The sequence below is a fragment of the Geotrypetes seraphini genome, chromosome 14 (assembly GCF_902459505.1).
Source record: "Geotrypetes seraphini chromosome 14, aGeoSer1.1, whole genome shotgun sequence".
Taxonomy (NCBI): Eukaryota; Metazoa; Chordata; class Amphibia; order Gymnophiona; family Dermophiidae; genus Geotrypetes; species Geotrypetes seraphini.
The window spans coordinates 46,344,872-46,357,092 of NC_047097.1; the positions used below are offsets into that span (position 1 = coordinate 46,344,872).

The 12,221-nt window shown below is 45.8% G+C and overlaps 1 protein-coding gene across 1 annotated transcript in view; it reads left to right on the forward strand.

Moving 5' to 3' along the window:
• ADAM10 (ADAM metallopeptidase domain 10) overlaps window positions 1–12,221 on the forward strand; it is a 217,220-nt gene that overhangs the window by 67,206 nt on the left and 137,793 nt on the right. Inside the window, exon 4 of the mRNA XM_033920375.1 lies at window positions 6,188–6,346. Coding sequence (XP_033776266.1) covers window positions 6,188–6,346 — 159 coding nt within the window. The remainder of the gene's footprint in view (window positions 1–6,187; window positions 6,347–12,221) is intronic.

Here is a 12,221-nt window from a genome sequence, read left to right on the forward strand (position 1 = left end):
TACCACATTTCTACCAATATACTCACTGCTCTGTCACTCATCTTGTCATCTCCCTTTTGACCTCATCCATCTGGCTCACCACTTTAGGAATCCCCTTCCATCTCTCCTCTGGTCAGGCTATAATTCCCTGTCCTTTTTTTCCATCTCCTAGCATCTTCTTATCCCAGCTATCTTCCCTCCTGCCCTCCTATGGGTCCATCTCTGCTCCTCTATCCCCATGGTCCAACATTTTACTCCCTCTCTGTTCTGTTTTTCTTCTTCCCTCCCCCCCTTGATGCTGAACAATGAAATAGAGGGGAAAAAAAGAGAGATGCTGCATCTCTGCCTTCCGTCCACAGGCCTAACATTTCTCCATCCCTTCCTTCCATCCCCAAATCCAACTTCTCTCCCTTTCTCTTTCCAACTGCCCCCATCCCATCTCTCCACCTGCCTGCCTTCCTTCCCCAGGTCCACCATTTCTCCCTTTCTCTTCCCAACAGTTCTCCCTTCAAGTACCTCTTTCCCTCTTCCTCCACACCAACCCAGGTCCAACTTTTCTCCCTTCAGACTATTGCCCACCATCTTTCTGCCCTGTTTCTGGCCCTATAAGCTCTCTCCCCACATCCAATCTAGCACTTCTTTTAATACCCTCCCCCTCTGTACTTAAAAAAAAATAAATTAAAAAAAAAAAGTCCAGGAGGCTTCCTCGGCCCAGTATGTTCTCCCCCTTCTCTCTCCCCAATTGCACCATCTGTTTCCCTCTCTCAGACACCCAATTCTCCCTTACCTCTATATCTCTTTCCTTCACTCCTTCCATTCTTCGTTATGAGACTGGAGAAGAGAGGAGTTAGTTCCTGAAGTTCCCTCAAATCTATGAGCTGTACAGAAGGAGGGGAGGGAGGGAGGGAAGGTGGTGGGGAGAATGAATGAACTCCGCGCCGCCCTTCGAGACTAGAAACCACTGGATGGGCTTCTCTCTGCAAGACGCATGCGGCCCCGCTCACTCTTGAGGGTGTTTACCGTCTTGCCAGGTGCCTCAGTGATGTGGTGTTTTCTGTCTTGCTGGCCCCTCCTCCCATCTTTCTGCAGCGTTCGCTGAAAGCTGCGGGCAGCGGCTTCCATGCGCCTCCTGCGGCTGATCTGGAGGCGTTCCCTCTGACATTGCGATGTCAGAGGGGAACATTTCTGGGTCAGCTGCAAGAGGCACATAGGATCCGCTAACCGCGGCTTTCAGCGAACGCTGCAGGAAGATGGAGGAGGGCGTCGGCAAGACAGAAAACACCGCATCACCCTCGAGTGTGAGTGGGGCCGCGGGTTGGACACCCCTGTCCTAAACCCTCTTGTCATTGTTCCAGTCTCCTCTGCTCGCAACCTTTGAGTCATTTTTTATTCTGACCTCATTTTCTATGTACATCCAACAAGCTGCTAAGACCTGTCACTTCTATCTCTTCAATATCACCAAAATTCATCCCTTCCTCTCTGAGCAAACTACCCGGACCCTTCTCCACACCCTTGTAACCTCACGCTTAGATTACTGCAATCTACTTCTAACTGGTCTCCCGCAGTGTCGCCTCTCTCCCTTGCAATCTGTGCAGAATTCTGCTGCACCTCTCATCTTCTAACATGTCGCCCCTCTCCTTAAATCACTTCACTGGCTCCCTATCCCTATCCGCCATCACATACAGTTCAAGCTCCTATTGTTGACCTACAAGTGTGTTCATTCTGTTGCGCCTCAATATCTCTCCTCTCTTCTCTCTCCTTATACCCCTCCCAGAGAACTCCTTTCCTCAGATAAGCCGCTCTTAGCTGCACCCTTCTCCTCCACTGCCAATTCCAGACTTCGCTCCTTTCATCTAGCTGCCCCCTATGCCTGGAATAAATTACCTGAGTTTGTCTGCCAAGCCCCTTCCTTTACTTGGTTTAAAAGCAGAATGAAAACCCACCTTTTTGATATAACCTTCAATCCTTAACCCTACTCCTCTGCCCACCAACCCAGCCAGTAAATTAACTGTATTCATGACATCCTGTTTGTCTTATCTGTTTAGATTGTAAGCTCTTTCAAGCAGGGACTGTTTTCTTCTTTGTGACTCTTTAGAGCACTGCGTACGTCTGGTAGCACTATAGAAATAATTAGTAGTAGTAGTAGTAGATAAAGACCATATGGCCTATCTATTTTGTTTAACCATGCAACCTACTATCTCCTTCTCTTCCTTAGAGATCCAACATAGAGAATGACACAGGATCTCATTTTCCCATCCCACTGAGTTCTTATTCTGTCCCCTGCTTCATTCCTGCAAGCTCTATCTTCATCTGCACAAGCCTCAAACAATTTAAAAGCATGTGTTTGAGGCTTGTGTTGTTAAGGCAGAGCTTATAGGAATGGGACAGGGACAGTGACAAAGCTCATATGGACAGGACAGGGAAATTAAGTTCCTGTGGGGATGGGGAAAATTTGTCCCCGTGTCATTCTCTAATCCAACATACTTGGCCCAAGCTTTCTTGAATTCAGATACACATTTTTATCTGCACCAACTCCACTTAAAGACCATTCCACAAATTCATCACTCTTTTTATGAAAAAGAAATTTCTGAGGTTATTTCTGAGTCTGACCCCTTTCATCCTATGTTCCCTCATTCCAGAGTTTCCTTTCAATTGAAAGACACGCCTCATGTATGTTTATGCCACATAGGTATTTGAACATATCTATCATATCTCCCTTCTCCTGCTTTTCCTCCATAGTATACATATTGAGATATTTAAGTTTGTCCCTGTACGCCTTATGATGACCACTGACCATTTTAGTAGCCTTCCTGTGAATCAACTTCATCCTATTTACAGTAAAACTTTGGATTGCAAGTAACTTGGTTTGAAAGTGTTTTGCAAGACAAGCAAAACATTTTATTAAATTTTAACTTGATATACAAGCAATGTCTTGCAATACGAATACATACAGTATACACGCGTCCCATCATTACAATTGAGCTGATGGTTCTTCTCTCTCTGACGCTGCTGGAGTGTAGTGACTGTTCTAAATGAGCGAGGTCTTGCAATACAAGTACGTATAGTATTTTGTATTAAAGTTTTTGGGTTGTGGAACGAATCATCTGAGTTTCCATTACTTTCTATGGAGAAATTCGCTTTGATATACGAGTGCTTTGGATTACAAGCATGCTTCTGGAACGAATTATGCTTGCAAACCAAGTTTTTACTGTACAGTGCTCCCCCGCAAATTCGCGGTCTGCGATTTGCGGTCCCGATCATTTGCAGTATTTTCCGACCGTGAATGACTGGGCAGGAGAGGGCAGCCGGAGTGCCGGCGAGTGAAGGAAATCACTCACAGTATGCTCCGACCGCCTCTTCCTGTACTAAAGTCGGGCCTCACCAATCAGGAGCTGCTTTGACACTGTCAAAGGCTTTGCTAAAATCTAAATACCATATTTTTCGCTTCAAAAGATTCACTTTTTTTCCACCCAAAATTGGGTGGAAATTTCGGTGCGTCTTATGAAGCGAAGGTAACTTTTTTTAAAACACCCCCACCCACCCCATTGTACCTTTTCAAAATGTCCCACTCATTGGTGGTATGCGGGATGCCTGCCGCTCGCCTGCAGAGAAGGTAAGGGCCAGTGTGCTGCGCCGAACACTGCCTTCCTCCCTCCCTGCCACGCTGATGAAGCCTGCCTACCCTCCGCCGATTCCTCCTCCTCTGGCCCGGGTCTGCCGCCACGGCGCCACCACTCAAAGAAGGTAAGGGAAGGGCCAGCATGCAGCGATTGCACGTCGCCGGCCCAGAAGCTTTCTCCCGACGTCAGAACTGACGTCATGGGCCGGTGACGTGCAATTGCTGCACGCTGGCCCTTCCCTTCTTTGAGTGGCGGTGCGGCGGCGGCGGACCCGGGCCAGAGGAGGAGGAATTGGCGGAGGGTAGGCAGGCTTCATTAGCGTGGCAGGGAGGGAGGAAGGCAGTGTCTGACGCGGCAAGAAGGACAAAGGCTTGGAAGGCAGTGAGGGGAAGGAGGCATGAACTCGGGACATGGTAGGGAGGGAGAAAAAAGGCCAAAGGCTGGAAGACAGCGAGGAGGCACGAACTCGGGACATGGGAGGGAGGGAGAACGAAGGCCAAAGGCTGGAAGGCAGTGAGGAGGCACGAACTCGGGACATGGGAGGGAGGGAGAATGAAGGCCAAAGGCTGGAAGGCAGTGAGGAGGCATGAACTTGGGAGGGAGGAAATAAAAAGGGACAATTGTTGGGCCTGAATGAAGAAAGGAAGGAAGGAGACTCATGAAATCACCAGACAACAATTTTCAATTTAGTGATCAAAATGTGTCAGTTTTGATAATTTATAACTGCTGTGTGTATATGAAAAATGAAAGATAGGGAAGGGGAGACAGGGTGCAGACCCTGGCAGGGAGTGAGGGGGCTGGGTGCAGAGCCTGGTATATATTAGTACACAATTTAGTTCAGAACGTTTTTTTTTTTTTCCCTGGTTTTCCTACTGTAAATCTAGGGTGCGTCTTTTATGGAGCGAAAAATACGGTACATCACATCTAGGGCACATCCTCTATCCAATTCTCTGGTCACCCATTCAAAGAAATTGATCAGTTTTGTCTGACAAGACCTACCTCTATTGAATCCATGTTGCCTCAGGTCCTGTAGTCTACAAGATTCCAGAAACTTGACCATTTTCTGTTTTAAGTGTTTCCATTAATTTGCTTATAACAGAAGTCAGACTCGGCCTGTAATTCCCTACTTCTTCCTTCCACTTTTGTGGAGAGGGACCACATTCCACCTAAATGTTGTTACTGTAAGGGGCCTGGGCATTTTCAGTTGTCGCCTGAGCTGTGGAGTGGGTTTACCCTAGTCAAATCCCAAGAGATCCCATGCTGTGGTCTTCCAGGATTGGCCTTGGATTCAAGGAAAGAAGCTTAAATTAAGTTTCAGTAGCTACCTCCATTTAGGGTAGTGAGATGAGGTTGTCTGTCCTTTCTCTGTTAGTAATGAGACTTGGGATGGTTGTGGTTTTATGTGTTAAATGTGATAAATTGTTTGCACTAAGTGGCTTAGAAATTCTGAATATAAGAAGTTTTGCCTAAGTAGTATCAAAGGGATGTCAAATATATATATTTTTTAAATACAATTGACTAGAATTACTAATGTAACCAGAAAGGAATATTTTAGCCCATCACTATTGGAAACCAAACATTAATATTTATTTATATATATATTTTTAGGTGCGCGGCATAGTAGTTACATATTTGGCGTTTCTTCTTATCAGCATGGAATTGTAAATGTGGCCATAAATATCTCTAGACATAAGGCATGGAAACTGTACTATAGGTTTGCTTATAGTTTGATATTTGAAGCAATTAAGTTACTACTGTCTTTTGCACATATCTGAAAACAAATGACAATTTTTTTCAGTAGGAAAAATTAGTACAGAATATTTAGATCATACATAGTTACAGTATCCCTTTTTGAATGCTATACTTATCTTTCTAGTTTTAATTTATCAAGGATGATCCTCTGAGCTTTGTGAAATTTTCATGTCATATTTGTGCCTTATTTTAACAAGGCAAACATAACCTATTGCCTTACTGGTATAATTTCTGTCTTATCTGGCCCTCATCAAGCCAGCCAATATGCCTGATAAAGATTAAACAATAAATTGAAGCTGAAAGTACAAACCTTGAGACAGTCAGAGTCTGAAATGCAGAAGCGCAGTAAGTTTATTTTCTTGGAAAAAATTCATAGCTCTGTTTATCTCATAGCAGACTTGACATTCATGGAAGCAACTAAGGGGAGGATTCAATAAAAGGTGCCAAGTGTGTTAGCACGTTCTAACCTCTAAAGATGCCCATTATATTTTTACAGGCATCTTTAGTAGTTAGCACACATTAATGCAATTGTGCACACTAAGATGATTGGCGCCCTTTGTTACGCGCCCCTTCCCCAAGTGTATCCCACTTTTTCACTCTCTTTACACTACAAGGTATTATCCATTTCCACAATGAAATGATGCAAAGGCATAGGCTCTCCCAAAAGATTAGTAGGAGATATCCTCCATCAAATTCTCAAGTAACAATGAAAGAAATTGATGAGATTTCTTTAGCATAATTTTCCCCCTTCAACTGGATTTTAGATATATGACCATAAAACAATGTTTTTGAGAACAAATATATACATAATTTTTAATTCATGCTTTCTTGGGCAGGTGAGCAGGGAAGTTTTACGCATGGATCAATTATTAATGGAAGATTTGAAGGCTTCATCAAGACTCACCAAGGCACCTTCTATGTAGAGCCATCAGAAAGATATATTAGAGACAGAGCCCTTCCATTTCATTCTGTCATTTATCATGAAGATGATATCAGTAAGTACTTACTTTATATGGTAGACAGAATATATTTTTCTCCTCTTTTCAGCAGCTAAGACAGCTTTAAAGCTAAATTATCTCCCTGTAGACAAATGTAGTATCTATTTGGCATACACATATTGAATGTATTTATTTGATTTTTGTTGTTTTGATGAAATGGAGTTTCCCTGTTCTCAGCAGCAGACAAATCCAGACAAATAGGTTAAGTCCATCAACCAGCAAGTAGAGATAAATAACACAAATTTTTGACCTGTGGCAACATATGGCATGCCCCTTGGTCACTTAGTATTCTCTGTCTCCAGCAGTGGGATAGATGGCTTTTCCCATGCTCCTGATTTGAGCTACTGTTAGGCTCCTCTTTTAGTTCTCCATCTTAGTCAAGCCTGGGGGAGAAGAGGCTAGCTGGGTGCTTTAAGGATGCCATGTCATGACCCTTCCCCTCTTTGGTGGCTGCCCTCTCTCTGCCTTCCTGCACTCTCTCCTCACCTATGACAGAAAACAAAAACAAAACTTCAGTGTGAGGCACTGAATCTTAAATCCCATATACAAAACAAAAAACAAACCAGGGATCTGGCAGAAAGAGAGAAAGGGATTCCTCTTCTAGCAGCATGGTCAGGATTCCTCCTTTCACCTTAGCAATTGTAAGTACCTTTAAAAAAAAAAATTACTCAAAAGGAAGAAGGCAAAGGCATTATCAGCGTTGCAGGGGTGAGCTGAGATTTAGTTGACCATTAACTGAGCGGGGGAACCGGGAGGAACTCGGAGGAGGACGCTGCCGCTTTATGGCCATTGCCACCGTATTTGTCACGATGGCCATATCTGCAAAGTTGCAATCTCCCTGTGGAAAGCGGCAAACGGCATCCGGACAGTGTAAGTGCTGTGCCATGGATACTGAACCAGAGGAGGTTTCGGCATCAGATCTACTTTCCCACATGGACTGTTTAGCCAAGCAGTTGGCTATCATGGAGGATGTGACACTGGGTATTCCTGCATACAGCATCTGTGGGCAGGAATTATCTCCAGGTTGCTGAGCAGGCCCAACTTTTCCAGCAGATTCTGCAAGGTAGTTGGCTTTGGCCTGAGGCTTGACTTGGGAAGCTCCGGGGAAGGGGGGCAGGAAAACCTAGGGGGATTTTCCCCTCAAAAGTATTTTCTTGTGCATCAGGTACAGGCCTCTCGGGATGTTTCAGTGGAGGCCACTGGTTTTGGTTCCTATTCTACAGGAATCTTAGCCTACATTGCTTGACTCTCACCTGAGGAGTCTTTCTCGAAGTGCAAAAGGGTGGAGGAGACTGCCGGCGTGACTTTTGTTTATCCTTCATCACCAGGACCCTCTCAGATGGGGAATTTGGTTCTTTTTGCCTCTCATCTGCTTCTTGAAGTGTCGGAAGAGGGGGAACTTTCACCGGATTTAGCAGCTGAGCATATGGCGGTAAGAGCATTCTGCTAGGAAGAGTTGCCCTTATTTGGGTATTGGGGTGCTCAATATTGATAGCCCAGAGGTGATGGCCTCTGGCCGCTAATCCCAAGATGGCCAGCACTAAACGGCCATCTAGGTTGTCCCTGGTACAGTGAGGTAATACAGGAGCTGATCTCTGCACAGTGGGTGTCTTCAGATTCCAGCCTTAAAGTGCCCTGGGCAATGGCAGGCTTTATCCCCCCCTCTTCTGAAGAGTTGGAGAGGTTGTGGCTCCAGAAAAGAGGATGGATAGAGATATCCGGGTTTTACTGCCATGAAAGCAATAGAAGTAAAACCCGGATGTCTCAATCTGTCCTCCTTTTTCTAGAGCCATATGGTAATCCTAGTTTCTGTGGTCTAGGATGGGTGCCCTGGTAACCAAAAAGATCACGTGCCTAGAAGACCACTCTCCCTGTTGAGGGAGGGGTAGCACTGAAGGATATTCAGCATTGTAAGCTGGAGTCTGTGTTGAAGCTCTCTTTTGAGGTGGTTGCCTTGCCCGGGCATGCCTGAGGTTGGTGCACCAGGTGTTGGACTCCTTGGTGGAATTGGAGACCCTCAAGTGTTTGTCTCCTTGATATGGAGACAGGTCTAGCATATCTGGTAGGTTCCCTGTACAATATGGTATGGCAAAAAAAATGGCCCTAATGGTCAGAGCATGGAGTTTGCTCTTGCTGCGATACTGGATGGCAGATGCTGCTTTTATTCAATGTCTGACCAGGCTTAACTTTTGGGGGAAGTGCCTCTTTGGGGAGGACTTGGAGAAATTGATTAAAGGACTTGGGGGTCATGAATCCTCAGCGTCTCTTGGAAGATTGCCGCTCAGCCATTTTCCCCAAGGGCAATCTCAGTCCAAGGCAGAGTTTTGGGATTCTAGGAAATATCACCCATATTACACTTGGACTTTTCAGAGGTCTAGGTTTCAGCAGCGCCAGTTTTCATTGGTATAGGCTTCTAGCCTGCCTTTTCTGCGCTGCTTCCCATCCCACCCAGTGATATTCTGCCAGTCCACTCCCTGCTCAAAATAGGGAAACAGCTGCCCCTTTTCTAAGGGGAGTTGTCCAAGATCACCACAGACAAATGTATCTTGGATGTCATTCAAAAAGGATACGAATTAGAATTTGCCTCTTCGATCGCAAATTCTTTCTTGGAATCCCCCTACAGCTTTTCCGCCAAATGGGAGATGGTACTTTCCATGCTTCTTTCTTTTCAAGGTTTTGGGGCAATAGTTCAGTCCTGGGGCTCAAAATCAATTCGGCAGGTATTCCATTTACTTTGTCATGCCAAAAAAATAGGGGGGGGGGGGAGAGGCGGGCTCCTTTTGGCCTGCTCTTGACCCCGAGCGGGTAAACCAGATTTTTTGCAGGTTAAGGTGGTTTCACATGAAAATCTTGTGCTCAGTGATTGCTGTGATCCAACTCGGGGAGCTCCTCAAGTCATTGGATTTGACAGAAAGCATACCTGTGTATTGCCATTTGGCCTTGACATCAGCATTTTCTGCATTTCACAGCTTGGGTCGGCATTTCCAGTTCACAACGTTGCCTATCCATGGCTCTCAGGTCCTCCTCCAAAGTGATGGTAGTAGTGGCGGCCTTCCTGTTTGAGAAATGGCATGCTCCTTTGTCACTATCTGATGCAGCTGGTAGCAAATTTGGGCTCTCTATCTCTGCCTGCTGGTGGATGGATTTAACTCATTTGTCTGAATTTGTCTGCTGAGAATATAGGAAAGAAAATTATCAAGTAAGACATAATTTTTCCATCACAGAAAATGGTTTTTCTTGTTCTGCAGCCTTAAAGTTTTTTATGAAGAGATGATGCCTTTGCACAGTGTTTCATCATCTGGGTTACCATTAGGTCAGGGGTGGGCAACCTTTATCCTTGAGGGTCACAAACTAGTCAGGTTTTCAGGATTTCCCCAATAAATATGCATGAGATTGATTTGCATGAACTGTGTGCATTGTATGCAAATAGATCTCATGCACATTCATCCCAGTCAGGCTATCAGGATTTTCCTAATGAATGTGCATGAGATCTATTTGCATACAATACACACAGTTCATGCAAATCAATCTCATGCATATTTATTGGGGAAATCCTGAAAACCTGACTGGTTTGTGACCCTCAAGGATAGAGGTGGTCCACCCCTGCATTAGAATATCCCATCCCTAAGAAGCTTATTGAAGAACCAGATAATTTTGTTTGATGCTACAGAAATGAAATTTGCCAAGGAAAACCCAAATCTTTCATGTTTATATATTTAAGCTGAGCTGATTCACTTGATAAGTAATGATAATAGCTGGAATATAGAGATGTTATGATGTGTTGGCAAGTGAGTTTCTAAAGGTAGTTGTATTCCTTTGGAAGCCTACCATTAAATTGGAAATAAATTTTTCCAAAAACCACTTTATTATAGTGGTGGAAATAGATGATGTGGTTGTGCATTCATATTCAATGTAATATAGTAACTTATTTTGTGATGGCACAATCTGGTAGTACAATCATTTATTACTTACCGTATATACTCGAATATAAACTGACCCGAATATAAGTCAATGTAAACTTCCCCCTCCTGCTAAAAAAAGGAAAAAAATGTTGACTTGAATATAAACTGGGGTGTATTAATATTCAAGTGTAGTGCCTTGCCTTGCCAGGCTCTGCACCCTGTTCCCCCCTCCCTCGCTGCTCTGCATCCATCCCCTCTCACTTTCTCCCTCCCCTGCACTACCAGTCTCTGCACCCTTTTACCCAGCCCCCCTCCCTCCCTGCCAGGTTCTGTATCCTTTCCCCCTCTCTCCTGATGCGTTGCAGGCCTCTGCCGGGCCTGCCATGAGATCTGGTAGTCCAGCGGTGGCCGGAATAGGAAGGATCCCTCCCATCTCCTATTCCAGCCATTTCTAATTTTATCCCAGGACAAGCAGGCAGCTATTCTTGACTGATGGGTGACGGCACCGACGGAGCCCCGGTACGGACAATTTTAGAGTGATTGCACTCTAAGAACTTTTTAGAAAGTTCTAGCTCGGCCGCACCGCGCACGCGCGAGTGCCTTCCCGCCCGACAGAGGCGCGCGGTCCCTCAGTTTCTTAGTTTCCGCGGAGCTAAGAAGACGCGTTTTCAACGGCTGTTGAAATTTTTTCCTAACTTGCCTTCCCGCTCGCGTAAACGTTTGGCTTAATTTGCCTTTTTTCTTTCTTTTATTTTGTTTAAAAAAAAAAAAAAAAAAATCTTTCATTTTTTTCTTCAATTTTCGGTTTTCCCCGGCGGGGCCTTCTGCCACCATCGAAGCCTCGGCCTTCGATTTGGCGGAAGCCGTTTTTCCTTTCATGCCCCCTCAACCGGGTTTTAAAAAGTGCCAGCGGTGTGCTAGGCCTATATCTCTCACGGACCCACACAACTGGTGTTTACAGTGTTTGGGTCCTGAGCATCAGGCCTCTTCTTGCACCCGCTGTGCTACTTTGAAAAAACGAACTTTAAAAAATCGCTTAATTCAACAGCGATTGTTGTTCGGTGCCGAGATGTCCGACCCCGTTCCTTCGACTCCGGCTTCGGCACCGATTCAGTCGGCACCCTCGTCTTCGACGCCGCGTGATTCCACACCGGCATCCCAACAGGCAGGTAAGCCGGCTAAGAAGCCTTCCCCGCTGGAACGTCTTCCGGCCTCGAGTGCAGTGAGCCCAATCCTGCCGCCGGTTCGACGCCAGCGGAAGCGCTCCGCCCCTATAGAGGTGAGTCCCTCGACATCGGGCTCCTCATCTCCGGGGCGTCGAGCGGCACCGCAGGTACCGCAGAAGAAAAAAGCGGTACCGGTGCCATCCCTCGATGACCGCATTACGGCCATCCTTCAGGTGCAGCTGAAGGAGCAATTAGAACGACTCCTTCCTGCTATCATGACACCGAACCTTCCGGTGCCAGTTCGCACCGAGCCATCGGTACCGGTTGTTGAACAACCTGTATCGGGACCGATTGTGGAACCCGTATTATCCACTTCCACTGTTTCGGTACCGCTTCACCTAACCTCATCGGTATCGATGCCAGTCCTTGCACCGGAGCCGAGAGCTCACCATCAATCGGTGCAGACTTCGGCACCGGTGCGTCCGATAACTTCTCCGGACACGGTATCGATGAGGTCGGGTAAGTCGATGCGCAAAACCCGACACATGCAAACGTCGACACCTGAGTCTCGGGACCATTCTTCCCATGTAAGGGACCCTGATCTGTGGGGAGACTCAGAGGAACCCTTTCTTTCTGAAGGAGAATGTTCCTCAGAGGAGGAGGATTCGGCTGTCCCTGACCCATCCTCCAAACAGGCCACTTCCTCTTTCTCTAGTTTTTTGAAAGAGATGTGTGAGTCCTTGTCCATTCCTTTGGAGGCTGAATCCAAAAAGTCTAAAGCTTTTTTGGATGCCCTTGATTTTG